Genomic DNA, 25,738 nt, shown 5'->3' on the forward strand with positions numbered 1-25,738 from the left:
ATCGAGATTTATTATTGATTTTTCCTTATGTGCATTGTGGAGCCTAGGGTTTCTGCAAATAGTCACAATTGGCCATAGTTGAGATAGTTAGGAGGCCTAGAATAATTTATCAGTGGCTTCCAGAAGCTTGCAGTGATGGTGCTTAACATTTCAGAAAGGAGGCTAGTCATTTTATTCATAGAGGGATTAACTAGACCACTCAAGGGGTGGGTAAAGGCCTTTGATCCTCCTACATTAAAGGAAGCCATGAAGGAAGCCCACAGTATCAAACTTGTAGCTCCAGCAAACCGGTTTAGTTCAAAGAGTTCTTCATCATTTAGAGATAACAAAGGAGAATTCAGCAAGGGTAAAGAGAAGGTTAGTGACTCAAAAGACAAGCTAGCTGCACCTTGGGATAAGGAAACACTTAATGACCTACGTAGGAAGAAGCTATGCCTCTTTTGCAAAGGTCCCTATGAGTTCGGTCATGATTGTCCTATGAAGCCTAAGGGGAAGGCTAACCGGGTGATGTGGGCTTATTACGAAGGTTCAGATTCAGACATCTTAGAGCACCATGTTGAGGATCCTAATGAGGTAGAGGGTGAACAAGAGATAGATAGTGCTGAGAAAAAAGAGGCTCCAGAGATACATTTACAGGAGGCATGTATGTCTAGTATTCAAAGAGAGGGATCTTTCAGATTTCAGGGAGTCTTGGCAAGACAAAAGATTATTACTCTATTGGATACAGGTGCCATGCATAATTTCATTGATGCACAATTTGTGGAGAGGCGTGGACTCATTACTATGGAGTTCAAGGGACTGAGAGTTAAGGTAGCTGATGGATATACTCTTCATTGTGATAGGATGGTGTGAGATCTACCTTTGTGCCTAAATAGCTATGAGTTTAAGGTGGACTATCATGTGGTCAACATGGGTGACATGGACATAGTACTTGGGATGTAATGGCTACATTCTTTGAAGGAGGTTATCTTGAGATTGGAGGATATGGAGATATGATTTGTAGTGGATGGTTGGACTCATGTGTTGAGGGCTATCTGTAATGGTGATGTTAGGACTATCTCATTTAGGCGGTTGGAGTGATTAGCTAGGCATAATAATATAGAGTGGGCAGAAATATGTGCCTTGATGCCTACCTAGGGGGAGCAACATAAGAGTGAATATCATCCAGATATTCAAAAATTGAGAATCAAGTATAGGAAGGTATTTGGTGAGATTCCACTAGGCAGGCCACCAGACAGAGGTATTGAGCACATTATCAAGTTGGAGGAAGGTGCTAAGCCTATCATGATCACACCATACCGGCACCCAAAATGACTCAAAGATGAGATCAAGAGGACCATCAAAAAGTTGCTAGCAATGGGATACATCAGACCAATTAAGTCACCTTTTGCATCTTCTATTGTTTTGGTTAAAAAGAAGGACAGAACTCTATGAATGTGTATTGATTATAGGGTGTTGAATAAGAGAACTATAAAGAACAAGTATCCCATCCCACGCATTGATGAGGTGATAGACAAATTGCATGGGGCTTGTTATTTCACAAAAAATGATATGAGATCAGGCTATCACCATATCAGAGTTCGAGAGCAGGATATTGAAAAAATTTCTTTCAGATGTCATTATGGGCATTCCGAGTTTATAGTCATGCCTTTTGGTTTGACTAATGCACCTGCCACTTTTCAGTCCACTATGAACAAGGTCTTCCACCATCAGTTGAGGAAATTTGTGCTAGTGTTCTTTGATGATATTTTGATCTATAGCAGGACATGGTAGGAACATTTAGAGCACTTGGAGATAGTATTAAGCATTTTACAGAGCGAGTTCTTGTATGCCAAGGAGTCCAAATGTGATTTGGGGATGACATAATTTTTGTATCTTGGACACATCATTAGTGTAGAAGGAGTGTGAATGGATCCTGAAAAGATTCGTGCTATTGTTGATTGGCCACCACCAAAGAACCTTACATGGTTAAGAGGGTTCCTTGGTCTATGTGGATTCTATCATAGGTTTGTTAGTGGCTACTCATGACATGCAACACCCATGATAGATTTGTTGAAGAAAGGGGCATTTGTGTAGACTCGGGAGGCACAGGAGTGTTTTATGCAGTTCAAGGAAATAATGCCTACATGCCCAGTATTAGCATTGCCTGATTTCACAAAGCCATTTGAGCTTCAATGTGATGCTTCTGGAGAGGGAGTTGGTGTTGTACTCATGCAAGACAAGCATCCTATAGCCTATGAGAGTAGGAAACTAAGAGGGGCAGAGAGATAATTCAGTATATATGATAAGGAGATGTTGGCCATCATGCATGCCTTGGCCAAATTCAGACAGTATCTTGTGGGCAGCAAATTTTGTATTAAAACTTATCATAATAGTTTGAGGCATTTTTTGGGACAATGGGACCTGAATGATCATCAACAGAAGTGGGTAAGTAAGTTATAGGCATATGATTTTGATATCACATATGTTAAGGGGACATAGAATATTGTTGCAGATGCTTTATCCCGTAGGCCACACCTCACTTCTATGATTCAGATATCAGAGAATTGGCGACACTTGATTGTAGTAGAATATGCCAAAGACATGTGAGCCTCTTCTATAGTGGAGGGGACAACAATCGACACCAGATACACTCTCATAGATGATTTGATCATTTACAAGAATAGGATTTACTTAGTCTCAGGATTGAAAGTGAAGCAGTTGATTTTTAGAGCATTCCATAATTCACCTACAGCAGGCCATCTTGGGTATTTCAAGACTTATAGGTTAGTACGAGAACGATTCACTTGGAAGGGACTTAAGGCTGATGTTTTGCAGTATGTGCATGAGTGTCATATTTGCCAGCAGAACAAAAAAGAGCACACTTATCCAGTAGGGCTCCTATAGCCACTTCCTATTCCTGACAGGAAGTGGGAGTGCATCTCTATGGATTTTATTATGGGCTTGCATAGGGCCCAGGGGCGTGATTGTATCTATGTAGTGGTGGATAGGCTGACAAAATATGCTCACTTTTTCCTTATCGCTACTACATACTCAGCAACTTAGGTGGCAGAGGTTTTCTTCAGGGAGATTTTTAGATTACATGGGTTACCTCGGAGCATTGTGAGTGATAGGGACAACTACTTCATGAGTCACTTTTGGTAAGAGATATTTTGGTTGTGTGGCACTGAGCTTACACTTAGTACCAGTTATCACCCACAGACTGATGGTCAAACAGAGATTGTAAAAAAATGGGTGGAAGAGTATTTGAGGAATTATGTGGCAGATCAACAATGAGCTTGGGTCAAATGGATATATGTCTATGAGTATTGTTACAATACTACATATCATATGACTATACAAATGACACCCTTCATGGCACTTTACGGTTATGAGGCACCTAGTTTTTTAGATTTTTTGTTGGGAGACAGTCGAGTACCCCATGCAAGTGAACTATTACAGGAAAGTAAGGATATAGTTACTACTCTCAAAAATAACATTGCTAGACCTTAGAACTAGCAAAAATAGTATGCAGATAAGAAGAGGACTGAGTGTAGTTTTGAGGTAAATGATATGGTTTACCTCATGTTGCAGCCATATAAGTAGTCCACTCTCAAGAAGAGTGGTACAGAGAAACTCAAGCCACGCTATTATGGACCATTCAAGATCATCAAACGAGTTGGTGAGGTGGCTTATGAGTTGCAGCTTCCCACAGATAGTCGAGTGCACAATGTGTTTCATGTATCACACCTCAAAAAGGCGTTGGGTCAGAATGTGATGCCTTCTGCAGTATTACCTCCCTTGGATGATGAGGGGAAATTGATCTTAGTGCTAGAATTTATTCTGGATAGTAGAGAGAAGCAGCTTTGCAGGAGAGTAATCAAAGAGTATCTAGTTAAGTGGAAAGATTTACCTATTGAAGATGCTACTTGGGAGGGAGAAGTGATTTTGCAGTATCCAGCATTAAGATTGCTTGAGGCCAAGCCATTTTAGGAGGGGCGGACCTGTAATGTCCCATTTTTTTGGAGGAATTAATTATAAAGTTATCAATTAAAAGATATATTTTACAAGGTAACTTTATAAATTAAATAATAATAAAAAAAGCTTCTAGAGGTTGCTGGAAGAAGTGGAGAAAAAATTAAAAAGGGAGGCTGACCTATCAAAGAAAAAAGAATAAATAGGCTCATCGAGATTTATTATTGATTTTTGCTTGTGTGCATTGTGGAGCCTAGGGTTTTTGCAAATAGTCACAATTGGCCATTGAGAATGAAAAATCTCAATTGGTATGCAATTTTGAGGGTGTGAGAGATCACCTGAATTATTGCAACTGTGGGAAGGATATTTCAGTCCTTTCATTTGTGCTTAATTGCTGATTTGGAGTTTCCAGTGGAGTTGCACTTTCACCATATCATCTACAGCATTCAGTCTCCACAATTTGATCAATCCAAGTTCTTCATTTCATTCTGTAGTTGCAACAAGTTCTCAGTGGCCTATTGGTATGGGTTATTACATGATGTAGTGATTGCTCGAGGTGTTATTATATGTAGCCATTAGAGCTAGAAGTTTTAAGTTTTAAGTTCTTTACCCGTTTGAAGTTTTAGGGTTATTTTAAGATTTTTTGGTTGAAGCTGAATGCTTCCAGATTTTTGTAATGTTTTTAATCAAAGTTAAATAGAAAGAAAGTAGGCATACTTGAATCCATTGTTCTTCCTCTAGTTATTGCATTTAAGAAGATTATTGTTGTGTGCTTCAATCTTTGGTTCTTTGGTTTTAATGGTGGTAACATTCACATTGGAAGTTTGTCACTCGGTTTAGTCTTTGTTTGGGTTTTAACTCTATAGTTATTGCCGAGCTCACTCGGCATATACTTCTACCGAGCATCACCTTACAATGGTGACCAAGCTCACTCGGCATCCACACTGCCGAGCTCACTTGGCATATACTCTTGCCGAGTTGCCCTTTGAGTGCCAAGTCCACTCGGCTCCTTCATGTGCGAAGCACAAACTATCACTCGACATGTTTATGTACCGAGCAAAATTTTTAAGTTGTGATTTATTTTTTCACAGAACATTGTCCCTGGCTTCACTTGCAAACTGTACATCCCACTCAAGAGACTTCTCAACTGGATTGCAGAGACGAATGGATTGCTATCATCGGAAGTTCGAATGAAGCACACTTAAACAACCCCGTTTGGACTTGTCAAGATCTTTTCACTTGTCCATTCCAAATCTTGCGCAGATTTGATTGTCTGAACCTTCTGAATAAGCAGTCCTTCCGTCTCGAAGAAGATATTAAAGGTAGGAAGATTTTGGGATTGATCATAATAATCAAAAAGAAACCAAAGCCTTAGGAGATAGTTAACGTTCAGATTCATAGGCAGTTGATAACAAGATTTATTTAGAGTCTTTGGGAAAAGGCGCATGGATTGCATGTGAAATGGCGTACTCGGCACAGAAAAATTTACTATTTCACCAACGTCTACGTAATTGGAGTCCGCAATCCAGGTCATATTCGTCTACGGGTCCCCGGAATTCATTCTCCCGCCACAATCAATGTTGAGGAATCCTGTTTCACCAACATGCAATAATAAGCTATCGAAATAAAGCGCGAAAAGAGTATTAAAAAAGTAATATTTTGGGGGGTGAAATTCGTGCATTTGCGTGTAGTTACCTGGCTGAGTGGGAACTGAGACAAACAGGGCAAGGATGTTTGCGGTGAAACATAGAATAGGCAGCACTCTGATTTTGTAACCTGTCTTGTGCATCTTCGTCGACAGAGAATGATAATGGAGCATATTTACACAGAGATCCCCAATATTTCTTCAATACAAATGAGCAATATAGATCAAATCGATCGTTAAACCTATTAATAGAGAAAGTCAGATCTAATTTGAAGTTGTTTAATATTTCCCATTATTATAAGAATTCAATTCAGTTGTGTAATTTGGAAGTCAACTTTATTAGTTTATATGACTAATAGTTTATAGTTAATGGTCGAATAAATGCACCAGTGACTACTTTCATTTCCTTCCATTTGTAGAACTACAAAAGTTAGGGATTAACCCTATAGGCACCAATGATGAGAGGAAAAAAAGTTATTGCATTTGATGACTCCTGGTGATGGACCTGTAAAAGATTAGGGTTAACTCTATGGACACTGAGCATTACCCATTCATGAAGAAGACCAATGATATCCTCAGAAACCCATAGATGTCAGCCAAACAACACTTGAGTAAAAATAGATTGGAAGAAGGGCATTCTTTTATCAACTCCTCGAGCTGGGTTTTAACATAAATGTTAATGAAGGGAAAATTTTGTCATCTCCGATAACTCTAGGAATGGCAGGCTTTATCAAAAAGATTGGGGAGACTCTAGCTTCGGTTCCCCTAGTACTATGGCAAAGTTTTTGAGGGCGCGAACTCTAATTTCCAAACTAAATACTTATTGGTGGTGTAGACTATAGATGACAATGGAGGGTGGGAATAGCCATAAAGAGGGACTCAGTGAAACCTGAAAGTGGACATTAGAAGTAAGGTCAAGGTGGGAAGGCGTAATGGTAGAATGAGTAGAACAAAGGAAAAATACCCACAGATTGCTAATGGTTTGGTAGTCAACCTTGGAAGGTTCCCAAAAGAAAAGGAATAAATGAAGACTCTCTCTTGGAACATAAGACATTTGGACAACCCCCAAAAAAATTTCTATTTAGACAACCAGTTCTCTACAGTAAGGTTGGCATACTTCTTCTTTAGGAAGTTGCTATGAAGTTTGATCATTTTTATCATACTATGAATTATCTCTATCCCAAAGTTGGTTTTCATTATGTGGAGGATAATGAGGGTTTGAGAGGTATTTCTACCATGTAGAATCTAAGTAAGTTTTCTAATAAGATTATCTCTTTTTCTCATAATATTTTGGCTATCATATTTTAATATTAAGATCTCTCTTAACTACTCTTTAATTTTTATGCTCTAAACTTTCAAAGTGGGAGAGCACTTATCTGGGAGGACATCTTAGAGGCGTTATCTACTATTGGTAACATTAAGGGTCTTTGCATGGGAGATTACAATACCCTCTCTTTCTATCTTAGAATGATGTTGGATTGGTTGACTTTTATAATTGTATGCTTTATCTTACTAAATTCATTAGCTACAATGATTTGTTTTATCTAGAGCATTTGGGTTCTAGGTTCACTTGGGTCTAATAATAGGAACCGATTGGACCTTACCCAAATAAAACTAGATAGATTGATATGTTATGTGGGGTGGGACATCTCCTCATCATCTACTCTACATGCTCTTCCTCATACAACATTTGACAGAAGGATAACAGATAGAATGGTTTACAACTATTTAATTATGAGATAATATGGAAATATCACCTAAAATCTCATGATAAAGTTTGAGTGGTAGGTTACTAAGGTGGAAGGGACAACTATTTTCTAGGATGACAAAGAAAATTAAAAATTTCAAATGGAAGGTTACCAGATGGAGTAAATCCTCTTGGAAACATCTTTAACATCTCCTCATCATCTACTCTGCATGCTCTTCCTCATACAACATTTGACAGAAGGATAACAGATAGAATGGTTTACAACTATTTAATTATGAGATAATATGGAAATATCACCTGAAATCTCATGATAAAGTTTGAGTGGTAGGGTATTAAGGTGGAAGGGACAACTATTTTATAGGATGACAAAGAAAATGAAAAATCTCAAATGGAAGGTTACCAGATGGAGTAAATCCTCTTGGAAACATCTTTAAGCTCCATTAACAGCAACATCATCTCTCTTATGGGCTGGATCAAAGATAGAGAAATGCAAGATGATGAGGAAGGAAAGGACAAGGATGAAGCCAAAATGGAGGATGACTATGCAAAGGACAACTCTATTCCTGATCAGGACCAGGGTAACCAAAGGGTGCATCAACTGGAAGCGGAGGACAATCAACTAGCCTTTGAGGCTACTCAAGTTATGCAAGAGCTAGAGTGAAATAATGAGGAATAACTCCTTCCTGTTCTTTTGTTTCTCGTTGCCTTTTGGCTTTTTGTTCTAACTTTAGGCCGTGGCTTTGCTTGTCTCTTTTCCCTAGTCTTTTCTCAAAACTCTTCTTTTTGGCTGGGCTTAATGCTTATTATCAGCCTTTGAACTTATACTCTTTTTGGCTGGGTTTTCATGCTTATTATCAGCCTTTCATGTTTTAACTCTTGGGTTTCAGGTTCCCTGTAAAACCTATTTATCTAATAAAAAACAAAAGGAGGTCATTGAAGAAAAATTGAAATGACTATAAGAGACTATAGATATTGGTGGGGAGAGGAATTATGATCATTTGGAGAAGTAGAGAAATAAATAGAGAGGGAACATAAATAGTGAGGAAATGTTTTGGAAGTAGCACTCCAAAGTCAAATGGCTCTCAGAGGGAGATAAAAATGTATCCTTCTAATCACAATCCTCCTAGATTATGTAATAATGTTATTTTTTCTAAACCTAAAGATCTTGGAGGGTGGGTTTCTCATTTCTTCAATGACTCACAAGCTAATTGGAATGTTAACATTGATAGGGATGTTAGAGATAAGCTTATTAGCAACCCCCCTACTATGCTGTACAATAATGATAATAAGAAAATCCTTTTCCCTTTCACTGAGGAGGAAATCAAGTAAGATATTTTCTCTATGAAGGCTTACAAAGAATTAGACCCCAATGAATTTTTATATGTGTTCTTCTAATTCTTCTAAGATATTATCAAAGGAGACCTTAGCAAAGATGTAAAGGAATTGGTAAGAACTGGTAAACTTTTGAAATACCCAAACAATATGTTTATTGTACTAGTACCTAAAATCTAGGAGCCTTAGTTGTTGTCTAACTTCACACCCATCATCTTGTGCAATATAGTCTTTAAATTTTTCTCCAAGATTCTCACTCACTATATCAAACCTTTGCTAGATAATTTTATAAGTCTCTCATAGAAACGATTCATTCAAGAAAGACAAATTCTTAATGCTATTATCTCAAACCATGAGGTAATCCATTCTATGGAAAGAAGAAAATGACCTATGATGGATCCAAAATGATAATATTATCAAGAAATCCTTCATGAGAGCACACCAAATTTGTAGATGAAGGAGTCAATTCCATGAAAGCAACCTTCAACACTTTAGAATGAAATAATATGTCCAAACCTTTCATTGTGATGGAAAAGAGAATAGGACAAACATGACCTCCTTGGCAAAGACCCCTAGAGGGTTTTAAAAAGTAGGAGGAAAAACCATTGAAAATAATGATCGTAGAGACAATACAAACAAGCTAGGTAATAAGCTAGAAAAATTTATCAAAAAAACCAAAGGCCTTGGGGAATTTGATGAGAAAGCCCCTATCCACTAAGTCATAGGCTCTAGGTAAATACAACTTTAGAAGAAAACCCCGCTTATGAGAATTTTGAGCTAAATGAATCAATTCATGCACTTTGAAAATAGTATCCAAGATCTGTCTCCTTCAGAAAAACCCACTCTTGTAGGGAGAGACAATCTTATGAAGAATAGCTAGCTATCTAAAAGTGATAATGTTAGAATAGATTTTCTAAATGGAACTACATAAACTAGTGGGCATGAAAGAATCAACCATATTTCTTGGGAATAAGAGCAATAAAAGTAGCATTGACATATTTCAATAAACACCTATAACCAAACAACTCCATGATAATAACACATACATCAAGGAAAATCACCTCCCCAATCGCCTAAAAAATGAACACAAGAAAAATATCTAGATAATGGGATTTCTCACAATCAAAGTAGAAAGCATAATTTTTAATTTCATCTTTATTAAGAATAGCTACCGGCTAGTTATTAACCTCAAAATCCAACATTGAAAGAATACTTCCAAGGAGACAATCATGGGAAGAAACACTCAAGCTCCTTTCTCTAGCCAATAGAGAAGAAAAGAATTCTAAAAACTCATCAAAGACATCCTTCTCATTTTGTAATCTTTTATTTCTTGACAAAATTCTAGTTATCTTATTCATAGCTCTATGCTTTGAAGTAGTCAGGTGAAAGAACTTGGTATTTATGTATCTCTTCACTTTAGTCATAAGGACCAAGATCTCTACCTCTGATATAATTCCTCTTTGAGAATAATATCATGATACTTAACCAATATTTTTTCCAATGTTTCAATAAACTTGAAGATCCCCTTATCTTTGAATGACCATTTGAAATGTCGTCAAGGTTAGATTTGTCAATCTTCTTCTATGAAAAATATTACAAAACACATCTTTATTCCAAACATTCACTTTATCCTTCACAAAAAAAAAAAAAATTTAGCCACCCTAGTTATGGTCAATCCATCAATAGAACTTTCCAACACTCTTTAATTTTATTTCTAAAATCTAAATGTTCCAACAACATTCACTCAAATCTAAATCAATTTTTTTTTTTGACCACTAGATGGTAAAAAACAAAAGGGATAGGAAAACGATCAGAACCAATCTTAGAAATTGAAGATAGGGAATAGCAAAAGTAATTAAACTAGTCACAAGAGATCAAAGCTCTATCAAACTTGACTTGAATTAGGTTCTGACCAACACTATGATTACAACAGGTAAAGTTAGATCCCTCAAGATGCACATCCACCATAGCATGTAGCTTAATAAAGTCCACAAGGTCCATCTTGTAATCTAGCCGAGATTGAGAATCAACCATACTTAAATTATCATTATCCTTCAGAGGAGACTTTAAATCACCCATAATCAACCAAGGTGCATTCAAGAAAGTGCATTTGAGATCTGATGATTCCAAAAGTTGAATCTTCTCAACTTTGTATTAGGCGCATAGATATTTGTAACCACTTGGGCAAATTTATCCCTAACATGTTTATATCTTAACATATAGTGTTACTCTTAGAGATCATAATATCACAATCAACAAGATGGTGATTCTAATTGGCAACCTCACATCTAGAAGCCCCTTTAGAACTACAACCCACAACATTGCCATTTTAAAAAAGGAAGATTCTCTCTACCTTATCTTTTGTCAACTTGATTTCTTGAATTAAAATAACGTCCAATTTGTGATCCCAAATAACATTCATAAGAGTATCTTGCGTATGAGGGGCATTTAAACCCCTAATATTCAAAGATGTAATTCTCATTTCTTACTTTGTGAGCAACCTTCCTCGATGATGAGTTACCTCCTATTTGCAATGTCTTCTTTCTTAACAATCTCTCAAATGTATTTTCTTGATTTCCTCCAAGGTTCATACTTTTTACCACTAACATCGACCTTCAACGATCTTCAAAGTGTAAGAGTTTTAAAATCTAGCATGAAGAACCATTCCTCTTTCTCCTGGTCAGAATGACCACTTGTTGAATTCACCTTGTTCAAAAAGAAAATCATCCATGACCTTATTCCTCTGATTCTCATCCCCAGTACCAAAGAATACTATTTACAATAAAGAAAAAACTTCATTGTCCATAGATTGATGGGTAGACACAGCCAGTTACAATATTGATTTACATTTTATTTTTTCAATGTTGATATATAAAAGATTCTAGATAGAAATTAATATTTCTATGTCACGTTAGCTAGTTCTAGTATGTTCTATTTAAACCCCTCTATATAAGAGCCTCAAGCAAATGTTTTTAAGGTGAGTCAATTAAATCTATTTTATGCAGCATCTTACGGGACTTTTATTTTGTGCGTTATTTTCACCTGACCCTGCCAACTAACATGGAGGTTAGGCCATGGCTCAGCTACAGCAACGTAAAGACCAAGTGAATCAGCTTCAAGGTGACTGCCATATGGACCTTTGCAAAGTATTTCGTCATGTCCTTTCAATGTAATGCCAGTTGTTTTGTAGTGATTTGTTTTATATGTTGTATCTCTCTTCCAGCTACCTTGTGTAGCTGTTATTCTTTGTAAATTTGCCTTCTTTCAATATAAAAAAAAAAAACTAACAGGGAGGTTTAAGTTTACCACAAATATTCTTCACTACTGAAAACCGAAAAAAATTATAAAACGGACCCCCAAAAACAATATTGAAGAGACGATAGAAGACCTTGCAATTAACATTGAAAATCTAGTTCATGAATTATTATTTTTATTAAATCAACAATAGACAGAAAATTTTTATCTTAAACTGTTATATGCCTTCCACATCCTGCATATGGTATTTTTAAAGCTTTTTAATCCCATATATTAAAGTGCATATAAAACCAAAAATTGCAAGTAGCTCTCTTATAATCATAAGTGAGGAAGCTAAATTATTCATGTGTAGTTCACAACTGAAACTGACAGTAGCAAAGGTTTTGGAAGATGCAATTAAATAGATATGCTGTTGGGCACTCCGCAGCCTGTGAGACCGCCTTCTTTTGACAAATCAGAAGTGTTGGGGTAGAGCAAGGTATAAGGAACTTTTGCAGGTCCATGCCTATTCTTATAAACTTCGCATTTACTGTTTCTCTCAATTATATTCCTCTCAATCTGTATCATGCTCGTTGAAAATCTCTCGAATGCTGCTTCTACAACTTCATCGTCTACGCAGCTCAACGTGGATCACTGCAATTGTCCCAAATAATTGACTAACCAAGTAGATCCCTGCAATTGTCCCAAAATTTAACTAACTGTGAAAAGGTCAAACCTAATCTTAGCTAGTTTGGTAATAATCATGTTTACACTAATACTTTTGGTTGTCTACTGGTTAACAAATGCCTTTGTCAGGGAAACATTTTATCTATAACATTAGGTCCTTTAAGATGTGTTTTAAACTTAATACAAGCTAGTTATGTAGAAGTTTCTAAATTTAGATACATGTTAATTCTACAATTTTCTAATAGTCCATCGTAATTTCATTTTGTCATTCCATTTTCATTTTATATAGATTTTGAGATGCCAATTTAAGAACTTGACCACCTTAATAATTTCTCACATAGTCACAAGCTTCCATCCTATCCAAAACATGTACTTCACTTCATTACAATCACATGCAGCTTTTCATCTTACAACCTTTCCTTAAATAACTTTTATCTTTTCATTACATTTTTTTCATGTAAATATATTAAATACAACTTTTATCAATATATTTGAATACTAATTTAGAGTAATAATACATATCATTGCTGATTCATATTTTAAATTTGTTTTATAGGTATGCTCAATAATTAATACATATCACTACTAATCTAGAGAATGAATAAGAATACTAACATTGCTTATTCCGTACTACCAAAAAAGTAGAAATCATTGATTATTCAAAAAGCACCTGAACAATCTTAAAATTTTATTGGAAAACTACTTATAAATCTGGTGCTTTTTAACCAAAATGTCTTCTACTATATAACTAATTTTTGATATAGCAGTTACAAATTCTGGCCACTAATAATATTATACTAAGAAAAAAATTAAGTTTTAAAAAGTAAGTTTACTTTGACTATTTCATACTTTTAACCTAAGAATTAAGCTTTAATATATGATGTTTATAGGACCACATATATAGAATTCAAATAATGAATTGCTATAGAAATCAGACGTCTGATTGGACGTAATATCATTTGCAATTATCTGCTAATTTCGAGTAGGCTGTAACTATACTCCGCGGAATATAGAGGCTTATTTATCTTTTCTGTTGAAGATTCGAGCCTAATTATATCCATGGCTTCTTTAATCTGTTTTTCCACTTGAGATATGGTCGGCCTCTTCGATGCTTCATTCTGAATGCATTTAAGTGACAGATTAAATATTGGGTAGAGAGATTTCATGTCGATCTCAGACATGCACATCTTTTGGTCTATGATGTTTGGCAAAACATGACCATAATCATCATTCCCCTCGAGATGTAGCATTACCTGACAAGAGAACACAAAATGCATATACACTTAGTTTTATAAAATGCACCTATATTTAAATATTAAACAAATCAATTGAAATAAAATATTGGAGTGTGATTTAAATAAACGCTCACCCATTTCAAAAGGCTTAGTTCTTCTTCAGAGAGATCTGGATCAATTGATTTCCTCCCGCATATCATCTCCAGCAAAACCACTCCGAAGCTATATACATCACTTTTCTCTGTCAACTTAGTCGTATGAAAGTACCTATCATTAACAAAAGCATTGGCATGATTCAGAGATAATGCCATCAAATTAGTCTATCCAATATATGAACCCAAGGTATGGACAAAAGATAAATCACATAAAATAGGAATAGAAATAGTCAAGTACTCTGGATCTAAGTATCCCACTGTTCCTTTTACTGTTGTGGTTATATGACTTGTGATTCTCTCATCGCCAATTATTTTTGAAAGACCAAAATCTGCCATTTTTGCCCGCAGATTGCTATCGAGAAGTATGTTTGAGCTCTTCACATCCCTATGAACTATTTTTGGCGTACAACTTACATGCAAATATTGCAGCCCTTTAAACGCATTGGACATTAAGAAAGAGAATGAATAATTAAGACATCAGTTATATTGATTTTATTGAAAAAAAAGAAAATTCAACGAGATATGAAAAGGTTTTACCTTGTGCTGCGTCTAGAGCTATTCCAAGTCTAGTTTTCCAATCAAGTGTGGAATTGTTTGATAGAAAACCTGGAGGAGGACATCAACATTAATTAGTGTCTTAAACTTATATTACTTGCTTTTCTTATGAAGAATTGTCTTACCATACAGGTGGTCCTTCAGTGATCCTCCACACATATGCTCATACACAAGCATAAGCTCTTTGGAGTCGTTGCAGTAGCCAATCAAGGATACCAAATTCTTGTGATGTTTTCGACAAAGGAGGTTGATCTTATCATCACAAAAGTAGTAGTGAGGATATTAAGCAAATGGTAGAGTTATGAAACAAAATATAAAGTTGTTGTATAATAAAATTTATCTATTAATAAGATAATATCTTGCTTTAAAATTAAAAGTGTTAAATAGTTAATGTTGATAATTTTTTGCTAATCTTAATTTCTTTTCTAATATGTAATGTTTAAGGGTTACTAAGATTATAATAACTTTTTAATCACATTCTTAAACCAGATAAAAATTTATTTAAATATCAAAACTGGCATTGAAATATCAATAAAGATTTTGCATCTTTTATCCTTCAATGTCATTTAAATATAAGTGTGTTGTTGTTCAGATTCTAGAATTGGTATCTGAGTATGAAAAAATATTCTAAGCATCTCAATGATAGAGTTTGCAGAAATGGAAGAAGAGAATTACCAGTTGTAAACTAAAAAGAAGAATAGTTGATGTATTTTGCAATGAAAAATAGACATGTACACAAAGTCAGAAAAAAAATAAAAAATCATTTTATTAATTAATCAATTATTATATTGTTGTAGGTTGGAAGAAAGGCATCATTTCTATGCTAAAAGTACTAAACAGTCAAAGTTCAATAGTCAAAATTCACTTACTTTTTCAAACTTAACTTTTTCCTCCTTATGTGGTGTGTAAGGGTAGCTATTGTTGGAATATTAATTGCATATTGACGTTTTCCCCTAGAGCCAAATGCCCACCTACCACCCCTGACAGATTGCACAACAACCATAAAATTTATTACGGGCAGGTGAGATTTTGAAATTCAGAAATGGGGGGAAAACTTTTCGCAAATATATCAAAAGGAATGTTTTACATTCATTCGACTAAGTAGACAGAGAAGAAGTTGCAGAGCAGAGAAGGCAGAGAGAAAAGTGATCAGCAGATCAATCGTTGCAGAGACAGAAGGAATCATTGTCGTGCCTGCAGTTGCACATGGTTCTACCTGTCATTGTGTAAGTTCATAGTTCATAGTTTATTGTTTTCATTCGTCCTGTTGAAGCAGTGATTGCTCCAGGCATTATTGTATGCAGCCATTAGAGTTGCAAGTTTAAAGTTTATGAAGTTCGAAGTTTTAGTGTTATATTAGGGTTTTCTGGTTGAAGCCGAATGGTCCCAGATTTGTAATATATTAAATCAGAGTTGAATAGAAAGCAAGCAGGCATACTTGAATCCATTATTGTTCCTCTTCTATTCATTGCATTTTGGAAAGTTTATTTGAAAGTTTCAAGTTTTGAGTTTCTAGTTTTAATGGTGAAATCATTCACGCTGGAAGTCTATCACTCGGTTTGCTCTTTAGTTTGAATTTTAATTTTATAGTCTTTACCGAGTTCAGTTGGTGCCTTCATCTCCCAGGCTCCTCTCTGCAGTGTCTACCGAGTTCACTCGGTGTCTTCATCTACCGAGCTCCACTCTCTTGTGGCTACCGAGTTCACTCGGTAATCGCTTTGTCTATCGAGTTGAGAGCTCTTCATTTATCGAGCTCACTCGGTATCCTTTGGTTACCGAGTTGTGTGTTTATCGAGCTCACTTGGTAACCTCTCCTACCATCTACTTTTCTTTGGTTACTAAGCAAAATTTATCACTCGGTAATAATTGCTCCCGAGCAATTATTTTTAGGGTTAGGTTGTGAGTTTTGTTTGTTTTAATATTTCTCACATGGTATCAGAGCTTTGAGGCCCAACATCCAAAGTGAGTTAGGGCATTTGTTTTCTTAGGATATTTATCATGGCAGGAGATCCAGGAAAGATTTGGCAGCAGCCACCATCATTTAATGGACATAATTATGATATGTTTGCAAAAAAGATGAAAACTATTATGGTTGCAAATGATTTGTGGGAGTTTGTGGTAAATGGGTTCAATGATGTGACTGATCCAACACAGTATGCTACTCTCACAAATGCACAGAAGACTCATTTGAAAGAGTCAAGGAGGAAGGATGCTAAGGCATTAAGTTTGATTGAAGCAAAAATGACAGAAACTATTTTTCCCAAGATTGCAGTAGCAAATTATGCAAAGGAAGCATGGGATATCCTTTAGACAAACTTCAAGGGGATTGATAAAGTCCGTACAGTAAAGCTGTAGAATATAAGGAGGGAGTTTGAGAACCTTCAGATGAAGGAGAATTAATCAGTTGCAAACTTCAGTTCAAGGACCTCCAATGTGATTAACCAGCTGAAGTCAAATGGAGAAGACTATCAAGAGCAGAGGATAGTGAAAAAGATATTGAGGAGTTTACCTCATAAATATGAAAATTTGGTCATGACCATAGAAGAGGCAAAAGACCTCACTGTTTTGACAATGGATGAGTTGATGGGTACACTTCAAACCCATGAGCATAGGATCAATAGATCCACATCTTCTTCTACCCAAGATCAAGTATTCAAGGCTTAGTCAAATCCAAGAGAAAGGGGGAGAGGAAGAAATGGCTTAGGCAAAAACTCCAGAGGCAGAGGCCAAGGTAATGGAGGACAAAGGAATGTTGCAGCAGAAAGCTAAAGAAGAGCAGATGGAGCAAGTAGCTCACAAAATACTTTAAGCGGAGGTAAGAAAAACTACAACTCAAATAAGAGTCATGTAGAATGCTACTATTGTCATAAATATGGGCATTATGCCAATAAATGTTGGAAGAAGCAAAAAGATCAGTCAGGACAAGCAAATGTGGCTGATGTGAATATGGGAAGTGAAAACACTGCCTTCATCATGTGTAATGTTGATGAAGAAGGAAGCCCTGAGGTTTGGTACCTCGATAGTGGATGTAGCAACCACATGAGTGGTAATGAAACTTTGTTTTCATTCATTGACAAGACTTTCAAATCAGAAATTAAAATGGGTAATAATGGAACCCTACCAGTTGCGAGAAAAGGATCTATTATGGTCTGCACCAAGAAAGGTGAGAAAAGGGAAATACAAAATGTATATTTTGCCCTTGGTATGAAGCACAATTTGATGAGCATTGGTCAACTCATTCAAAATGGATACAAAGTGCTGATGGAGAATGACATGTGTGTCATTCAAGAAAAGGATGGGAGCAAGAATTTACTTGCAGTAGTTCAAATGACCAAGAACAGAATGTTTCCCTTGAGGATTGAGACATGTTTCTCATCTCAAGTTAGTGCTGCACCTCCCACACAATCAGCTCTAAGGAGTGTGATTGAAGACCCCTCACGACTATGGCACCTCAGTTATGGTCATCTTGGCTATGCTGGTTTAAATTTATTGTCAAATAAAAGAATGGTAGAAGGTTTGCCACGAATAGGAAATTCATGTGACAAGTGTGAGGCTTGTATTTTGGGTAAGCAACATAGGCTTCCCTTTAATTCTAGAAATTCTAGGAGGGCTAAATATCCATTAGAGTTAGTGCATACCGACCTAGTCATTCCTATGCAAGTTACTTCTATTGGGGGGAGTACTTATTTTATGATATTCATTGATGATTTCAGTCGTAGGACATGGGTGTATTTCTTAAAGAATAAATTTGAAACATTTGATAAATTTGTAGAATTTAAAGCCCAGGCTGAAAGAGAATGTGGACATTATATCAAGGTCCTTAGATCAGATAGAGGAGGGGAGTATACCTCCAATTATTTTGTAAATTTTTGCAAGAAACATGGCATAAAGAAAGAGCTCACAGCCAGCTATACACCACAGCAGAATGGAGTGGCTGAAAGAAAGAACAAAACCATTGTTGAAATGGCAAGGAGCATGATGAAAGAGAAAGGTCTCCTAACTGAATTTTGGGGAGAGGTTGTGGCAATAGTAGTTTACCTAATTAATAGGTGTCCTACAAAGGCAGTCTATGATAGAATTCCAATGGAAACTTGGTCATGAATAAGATGGGCAGTTGAGCACTTAAGAGTGTTTGGATGTGTTGCATATGCACATGTGCCTAAAGAGAAAAGACATAAATTGGATGACAAAGGTGTGAAATGCATTTTCATAGGGTACAGCCTCGAATCAAAGGCATACAAATTGTATGACTCATTGAACAACAAGATGATGCTTTCAAGAGATGTGGAATTTTTTGAAAATCAGTCTTGGTATGGTTCAACTGATGAGTCACCAAGCACTTCTAGTAAAGTGCCATTTATGAATGAAGGGGATGTTGATGAACAAGAAGAAGAAGGAGCAGATAGAAGAAAAGGCAAGCAACCTCAGTCATTACCGTGCTCCTCTAGGCATGATCGAGTGTCAGGGCTAAGCAGCAGCAGCGAAGATTCTAATTCCACACTCTCCTCCCTATTACCAAGAAAGACCAAGAGTCTTAGGGAGATATACCAAGATGAAAGGTATGAAGATTATGATGAGAGTGTTAATTTTGCATTATTTTCTCATAGTGATCCAATATATTTTGAGGAAGCTATTAAGGAAAAGAAATGGTGTAAGGCCATGGATGAGGAAATAGATGCTATAGAAAGAAATGAGACATGGGAGCTAACTGATTTGCCTCCCAAGAAGCATGTGATTGGAGTGAAATGGGTCTATAAGACCAAATGCAATGCTGAAGGCAATATTGATAGGCATAAGGCAAGGCTGGTAGTCAAGGGCTACAAACAGCAATATGGAAGAGACTATGATGAGACATATGCCCCTGTTGCAAGAATGGAAACTGTGCGTGCTGTCATAGAAAATTTAGCTCCGCACAAGTGGAAGGTATTTCAAATGGATGTGAAGTCTGCCTTCTTGAATGGTGTATTGAAGGAAGAAGTGTATTTGGAGCATCCACTTGGTTATGAAGTTGCAGGTGAAGAGAACAAAGTATATAGGTTGAAGAGAGCTCTTTATGGGCTCAAGCAAACTCCATGAGCATGGTACATTAGGATTGACTCATATTTGATGAGTAACAGCTTTAGCAGAAGTAATGGTGAGCCTACTCTCTACATCAAGGCAGAAAATGGTAATGTGTTGATTGTTGTCTTGTATGTAGATGATTTGATTTTTGCTGGAAATGACAAGGCTCTAATTGGTGAGTTCAAAGAGGCCATGAAAAGTGAATTTGAAATGACATACCTAGGTCTCTTGAAGTACTTTTTAGGCATAGAAGTAAAACAAATGCATGATGGCTTCTTCATCTCTCAAGAAAAGTATGCAGGGTAGATCTTGGAGAGATTCAAAATGTAGAACGGTAAGGCAACCCCCACACCAACAACAGTAGGTCTGAAGTTGAGCAAGGAAGACTCTAACAAGAGAGTGCATCCAACACTATACAAGAGTATGGTTGGGAGTCTGATGTATTTGACTGCAACTCGGCCAGACCTAATGCATGCAGTTAGTTTGATTTCTAGATTTATGGAAACACCAAAGGATTCCCATTGGCAAGCGGGAAAAAGGATCCTAAGGTATGTGAAAGGTACCAAGGGATTTGGGATTTTGTATATTGCAAATAATAATTTCAAGTTGGTGGGATACACAGATAGTGATTGGGTTGGAAGTATAGATGATAGGAAGAGCACTTTCAGATACATGTTTCATATGGGATCGGGTGCAATTTCATGGGCATCCAAGAAGCAACCTATTGTTGCTCAATCTACAGTAGAGGCTGAATACATAGCAGCAAATGCAACAGCATGTCAGGCTATTTGGCTAAGGAGGATCTTGAAAATTTTGAATGAAAGGCAAGAGGATGGAACCACAATTTATTGTGACAACGTCTCATCAATTGCATTGTCCAAGAATTCAGTCTTCCATGGAGAAGCAAACACATAGAAATCAGATATCACTTCATCAGAGAGTTGGTGGAGAATGGGGATATCAAAATAGAATTTTGTAAGTCTGAGCAGCAGCTAGTAGATATTTTTACCAAGCCATCAGGCATTGGAACTTTTGTACACCTAAGAGAGTGTCTTGGTGTAGTTGATCTGGATCAGCAGTGATCCTTGTTTGTTTGTCTTGGGACAAAGGGGGAGTGTTGGAATATTAATTGCATATTGACGTTTGCCTCTAGAGCCAAATGCCCACCTACCACCCCTGACAGATTGCACAACAACCATAAAATTTATTACGGGCAGGTGAGATTTTGAAATTCAAAAATGGGGGGAAAACTTTTTGCAAATATATCAAAAGGAATGTTTTACATTCATTCGACTAAGTAGATAGAGAAGAAGTTGCAGAGCAGAGAAGGCAGAGAGAAAAGTGATCAGCAGATCAGTTGTTGTAGAGACAGAAGGAATCATTGTCATGCTTGCAGTTGCACATGGTTCTACCTGTCATTCTGTAAGTTCATAGTTCATAGTTTATTGTTTTCATTCGTCCTGTTGAGGCAGTGATTGCTCCAGGCATTATTGTATGCAGTCATTAGAGCTGCAAGTTTAAAGTTTATGAAGTTCAAAGTTTTAGGGTTATATTAGGGTTTTCTGGTTGAAGCCGAATGCTCCCAGATTTGTAATATTTTAAATCAGAGTTGAATAGAAAGCAAGCAGGCATACTTGAATCCATTATTGTTCCTCTTCTATTCATTGCATTTTGGAAAGTTTATTTGAAAGTTTCAAGTTTTGAGTTTCTGGTTTTAATGGTGAAATCATTCACGCTGGAAGTCTGTCACTCGGTTTGCTCTTTAGTTTGAGTTTTAATTTTATAGTCTTTACCGAGTTCAGTTGGTGCCTTCATCTACCGGGCTCCTCTCTGCAGTGTCTACCGAGTTCACTCGGTGTCTTCATCTACCGAGGTCCACTCTCCTGTGGCTACCGAGTTCACTCGGTAATTGCTTTGTCTACCGAGTTGAGAGCTCTTCATTTACTGAGCTCACTCGGTATCCTTTGGTTACCGAGTTGTGTGTTTATCGAGCTCACTCGGTAACCTCTCCTACCATCTACTTTTCTTTGGTTACCGAGCAAAATTTATCACTCGGTAATAGTTGCTCCCGAGCAATTATTTTTAGGGTTAGGTTGTGAGTTTTGTTTGTTTTAATATTTCTCACAGCTATTGCAATCCTATTTTGTTCATTGATAAGTGATGTTCTATTTTCATTATAATTTAGATAATCAGATGAAACTCTGAGAAAATAAGAATAACATATTTAGAATTAGAAAGGAGATTAATCTGAACATCAACAAAAAAATAAAATTGACCTTTAAACTTAAAGAATGATTGAAAATAAGATGTACTGAGAAAGAAATATAAAATAGTTTCATTAGAAATATTTGAATTAAATGATAAATGAATTACAATTCTTAGATATATCCAAGACTTCTAAAAAATAAAGACACAGTAATTAAATGTAAAAAAAGAGTTAGGCAAGATTCCCCTTACTAGAACACACCAGCTATTTTCCTGCAATTAAACATCCAGATTTGATCTTGAATCAGAAGTTCTTTTCAATTACCTCATTTAAAAACTCTGTCATTCCTTGCTTTGAGGAGGAGGACAGCAGCTTTACGGCCACATCTTTTCCATCAGCTAACCTGCCAAGGTAAACACTTCCGAAACCGCCCTCTCCAATCTTTTGGCTGAAATTGGACGTGGCTGTCTTCATCTCCAGCAGACTGAATGAACGGCAGCTTGAAGGGTTTGCTGTCGCTACTGGTATTAAACGTCCATCTGCATTATGGTTGACAAAACATTATAAATATAGGTAATTATAGGTAATTAGAGGCATGTCAGATGTTAAAACATTATAAAAGTATTAAATAGTCAAAATTGATTTATTTTTCTACATTTATTTTTCACATTAATATGTGATATTTAAAAATGACAGAGATATGCATCACAAGAAAAACTCTACAATTGAATCTCTCTTAGTACCTAACAATGGGTGTGACTGTAGATTCATCTGGTATCTTCTTCGTCGGTACATAACAATAGATATCAACACCAGAGAAGCAGCAATGGCAGCACCAATCGTTGATACTAACACAATCTTCATTTGGTTATCTTTTGACTTGCATTGGTTACTATCCTTGCATAGACCTGGATTCCCAGAATACCTGGCGAAGGATTTTTTAAAAGTTCTCAAATATTAACAGTACCCAAGTACACGTGTTTATACTTGTTGAAAGGATATCATATTAGAAAGGAGAGATTACCTAATGTCCAATAATCTATTACGCAAAAGCCCTTCGGGAACAACTCCGCTAAAGTTATTGTTCTCCAAACTTCTGGCAGATGCAGATAAAAAGTACATTAGAGATTTTAAATTCAATGTGTGATAGACTGTTTATAACATTTCTAATCAAAATCCAGGATCCATCAGTAGATTGACTTCAAAAATAATAATAAGTCAATTAAACTACAAAATTATTGAAACATCCAAGAAAAACGAGGACATACAGTTCCTTCAAGTTTCTCAATTCGGAGAGACAATCTGGGATGGTACCGCTGAGATTATTGTTTCGAAATCGCCTGGACAGCCGATAAAAATAATTGTAATTTGCTTGGAAGAGTCATTTATAATTAATAAAATGTATATGTAACGGATGATCGGTTTTGACTCCACTCACAGTATCTCCAATCTTGTTAAGTTGCATAAATCAGGTAAGATTCCTGATAAATGGTTGTCCTGGAAAGAACTGTTCAAAAAAAAAAGGTAGAAAAAACCATAACTTATGAGTAAAACTTAAATTATTGTATTCATTGTCAGTATAGTTTATAAATTCGATTGCATGTATGTTTTGTATCGACATTACATTCTACCATTAAAAAATTAGAGAGCTGATTTCTACTTTTTCAGCTCTCAGGATAGTCCTGATAATGAATCACAAAATGGGATATCCTATTGAATTCAAAAAGTACGACAAAAATTATCCTGGATTGTTAAAAACAGATAGGTTTTCCTATATTCAATTCGTACCAACAGATGAAGAAAATGAAAAGAAAAAATGAGATACAAAGAGTTCTCACATGCTTCTCAATTCAGTTAAGTGGTTGATATGATTTGGTACAGGTCCAGACAAATTCCTTCCTGATAGATCGCTAATGAATACAATGAGATAAACACAATCTCATCAGCCTTTCCTACACGACCCAATTGCCATAATATGCAAAATAATATGTAAGTGATATGATTCAACTTACATTTCTACAACTCTAACTGTGTAGTTTTTGTTGCACTTGATTCCCTCCCACGGAACAGAAAAGCAAGGATCTGATATCCATTTCTTCATGCCAAAAGCCGTTTTGATTTGCAAAAGTGCACCAACTGCAGCTCAAAACCCATCGTTCTAAAATCATCATTTTTATAACAAAAGCAATCTCAACTATTAATCTCAAACATATAATATCTATTTATTTTTTTCACCGTAAGCCAAATTGACCTATATTTCATGCATAATAATTGGTTTAGGAAACCATCTATCATAAGAATAAAGCACTCAAACTTACCATCGCCTCCATTAGTTGCGGTCTCAGTGTCGAATATTTTATAATATTCTAAAGCACTAATGAGTGGTCCGCGGTTGGATTTACCTTTCTCATCTTGTAAAGCCTCCAGAGAAAACTCTACCTCCTCTTGTGAGTCGTATATGAGGGGCACTTGCACAAAATTATTTTTCTCATCCAAGCTTACATTCCAAACAATTTCCGTGTTTATCACAATTTTGAATTTCCTATATTCAGAAGAATTAAGCACCTCAATTTCTGCGAAGTAGAGTACAACTAAGGTTTTAATATATTGCCTTTCTAGACGCCAAACCAACGGCGCCGTAGAGTCTATTACAGTTAGGGCTGACTGCAATACAAAGATTGGAGGAGCATTGCTGCTATTATTTTGATTTTTAAAATCCACGGAACGTGTGGATAGTATTGGTAGAGTTGTGTTATGTAAATCTATGCCTTTGTCTGTTGACCAAAACCGATCAAATTCATCTTCAGGATACCTAATTGATTCAAAGGAAAATAAAATTAGTCTATTGATTCGAATGTAAATGTAAACTTGAAATTTTTATTCTACTAATTCGACACCTCTTTATAAAGATTCAAAAGTAAATTATTATCATGTTGAAGAAATTGAGAAAGAGCTGTTGAGATGTTGAAGAAATTGAGAAAGTAATAAATACCTGATACGGCCGGTTGAGTTAATACCAAGATCACGTCGAGTGACAGAGCTCAACATTGTCCCTGGCTTCACTTGCAAGCTGTACATCCCACTCAAAAGACTTCTTAACTGGATTGCAGAGACGAATGGATCGCTATCATCGGAAGTTCGGATGAAGCAAACGTAAAGAACCCCGTTTGGACTTGTCAAGATCTTTTCACTTGTCCATTCAATACGTTGCGCAGAGTTGATTCTCTGAACCTTCTGAAAAAGCAGTCCTTCCGTCTCGAAGGAGATATTAAAGGTAGGAAGATTTTGGGATTGATCATAATAATCAAAAAGAAACCAAAGCCTTAGGAGATAGTTGACGTTCGGATTCATAGGCAGTCGATAACAGGATTTATTTAGAGTCTTTCGGAAAAGGCGCATGGATTGCATGTGAAATGGTGTACTCGGCACAGAAAAAATTACTGTTTCACCAACGTCCACGTAATTGGAGTCCGCGATCCAGGTCATGTTCGTCTCTGGGTCCGTGGAATTCATTCTCCCGCCACAATCGATGTTGAGGAATCCTGTTTCGCAGACATGCAATAATAAGCTATCGAAATAATGCGCGAAAAGAGTATTAAAAAAGCACTTTTTTTTTGGGTGAAATTCGTGCATTTGAGTGTAGTTACCTGGCTGAGCGGCAACTGAGACAAACAGGGCAAGGATGTTTGCGGTGGAACACAGAATAGGCAGAACTCTGATTTTGTAACCTGTCTTGTGCATCTTCGTCAACAGAGAATGATAATGGAGCATATTTACACAGAGATCCCCAATATTTCTTCAATACAAATGAGCAATATAGATCAAATCGATCGTTAAAACTATTAATAGAGAAAGTCAGATCTAATTTGAAGTTGTTTGATATTTCACATTATTATAAGAATTCAATTCAATTGTGTAATTTGGAAGTCAACTTTATTGGTTTATATAACAAATAGTTTATAGTTA

The 25,738-nt window shown here is 36.2% G+C and overlaps 1 protein-coding gene and 1 pseudogene across 1 annotated transcript; both read right to left on the reverse strand.

The window, feature by feature from the left end:
* The window catches only part of LOC149576843 (putative LRR receptor-like serine/threonine-protein kinase At1g67720), a 36,392-nt pseudogene extending 30,649 nt beyond the window's left edge, over positions 1–5,743 (reverse strand).
* Positions 5,744–13,499: 7,756 nt separating this feature from the next.
* On the reverse strand, positions 13,500–25,513 carry LOC149576844 (putative LRR receptor-like serine/threonine-protein kinase At1g67720). Its single transcript, XM_089795139.1, has 15 exons — positions 25,420–25,513; positions 24,765–25,314; positions 24,091–24,584; positions 23,785–23,908; positions 23,611–23,682; positions 23,211–23,279; positions 23,041–23,112; positions 22,797–22,868; positions 22,516–22,697; positions 22,097–22,311; positions 14,631–14,757; positions 14,488–14,556; positions 14,189–14,381; positions 13,930–14,062; positions 13,500–13,813 (listed from the first exon to the last, which is right to left on the reverse strand). Exons 1-15 carry the CDS (start codon positions 25,511–25,513, stop codon positions 13,526–13,528), a joined length of 2,754 nt encoding a protein of 917 aa, XP_089651265.1. The 3' UTR covers positions 13,500–13,525.
* Positions 25,514–25,738: the final 225 nt, after the last annotated feature.

Source organism: Cupressus sempervirens, chromosome 1 (assembly GCF_028749045.1).
Source record: "Cupressus sempervirens isolate cs-2001-9-10 chromosome 1, ASM2874904v1, whole genome shotgun sequence".
NCBI classification, from domain to species: Eukaryota; Viridiplantae; Streptophyta; class Pinopsida; order Cupressales; family Cupressaceae; genus Cupressus; species Cupressus sempervirens.

What these genes read in the sequence shown, in the direction of transcription:
- LOC149576844 (XM_089795139.1), bottom strand. Translation starts at nt 25,513, where the DNA reads ATGCACAAGACAGGTTACAAAATCAGAGTTCTGCCTATTCTGTGTTCC. An exon ending in TTGAGAAACTTGAAGGAACT is followed by an intron (nt 22,869 to 23,040) that starts GTATGTCCTCGT and finishes TGCATCTGCCAG; the next exon opens with AAGTTTGGAGAACAATAACT. An exon ending in AATAGATTATTGGACATTAG is followed by an intron (nt 22,698 to 22,796) that starts GTAATCTCTCCT and finishes ATCCTTCGCCAG; the next exon opens with GTATTCTGGGAATCCAGGTC.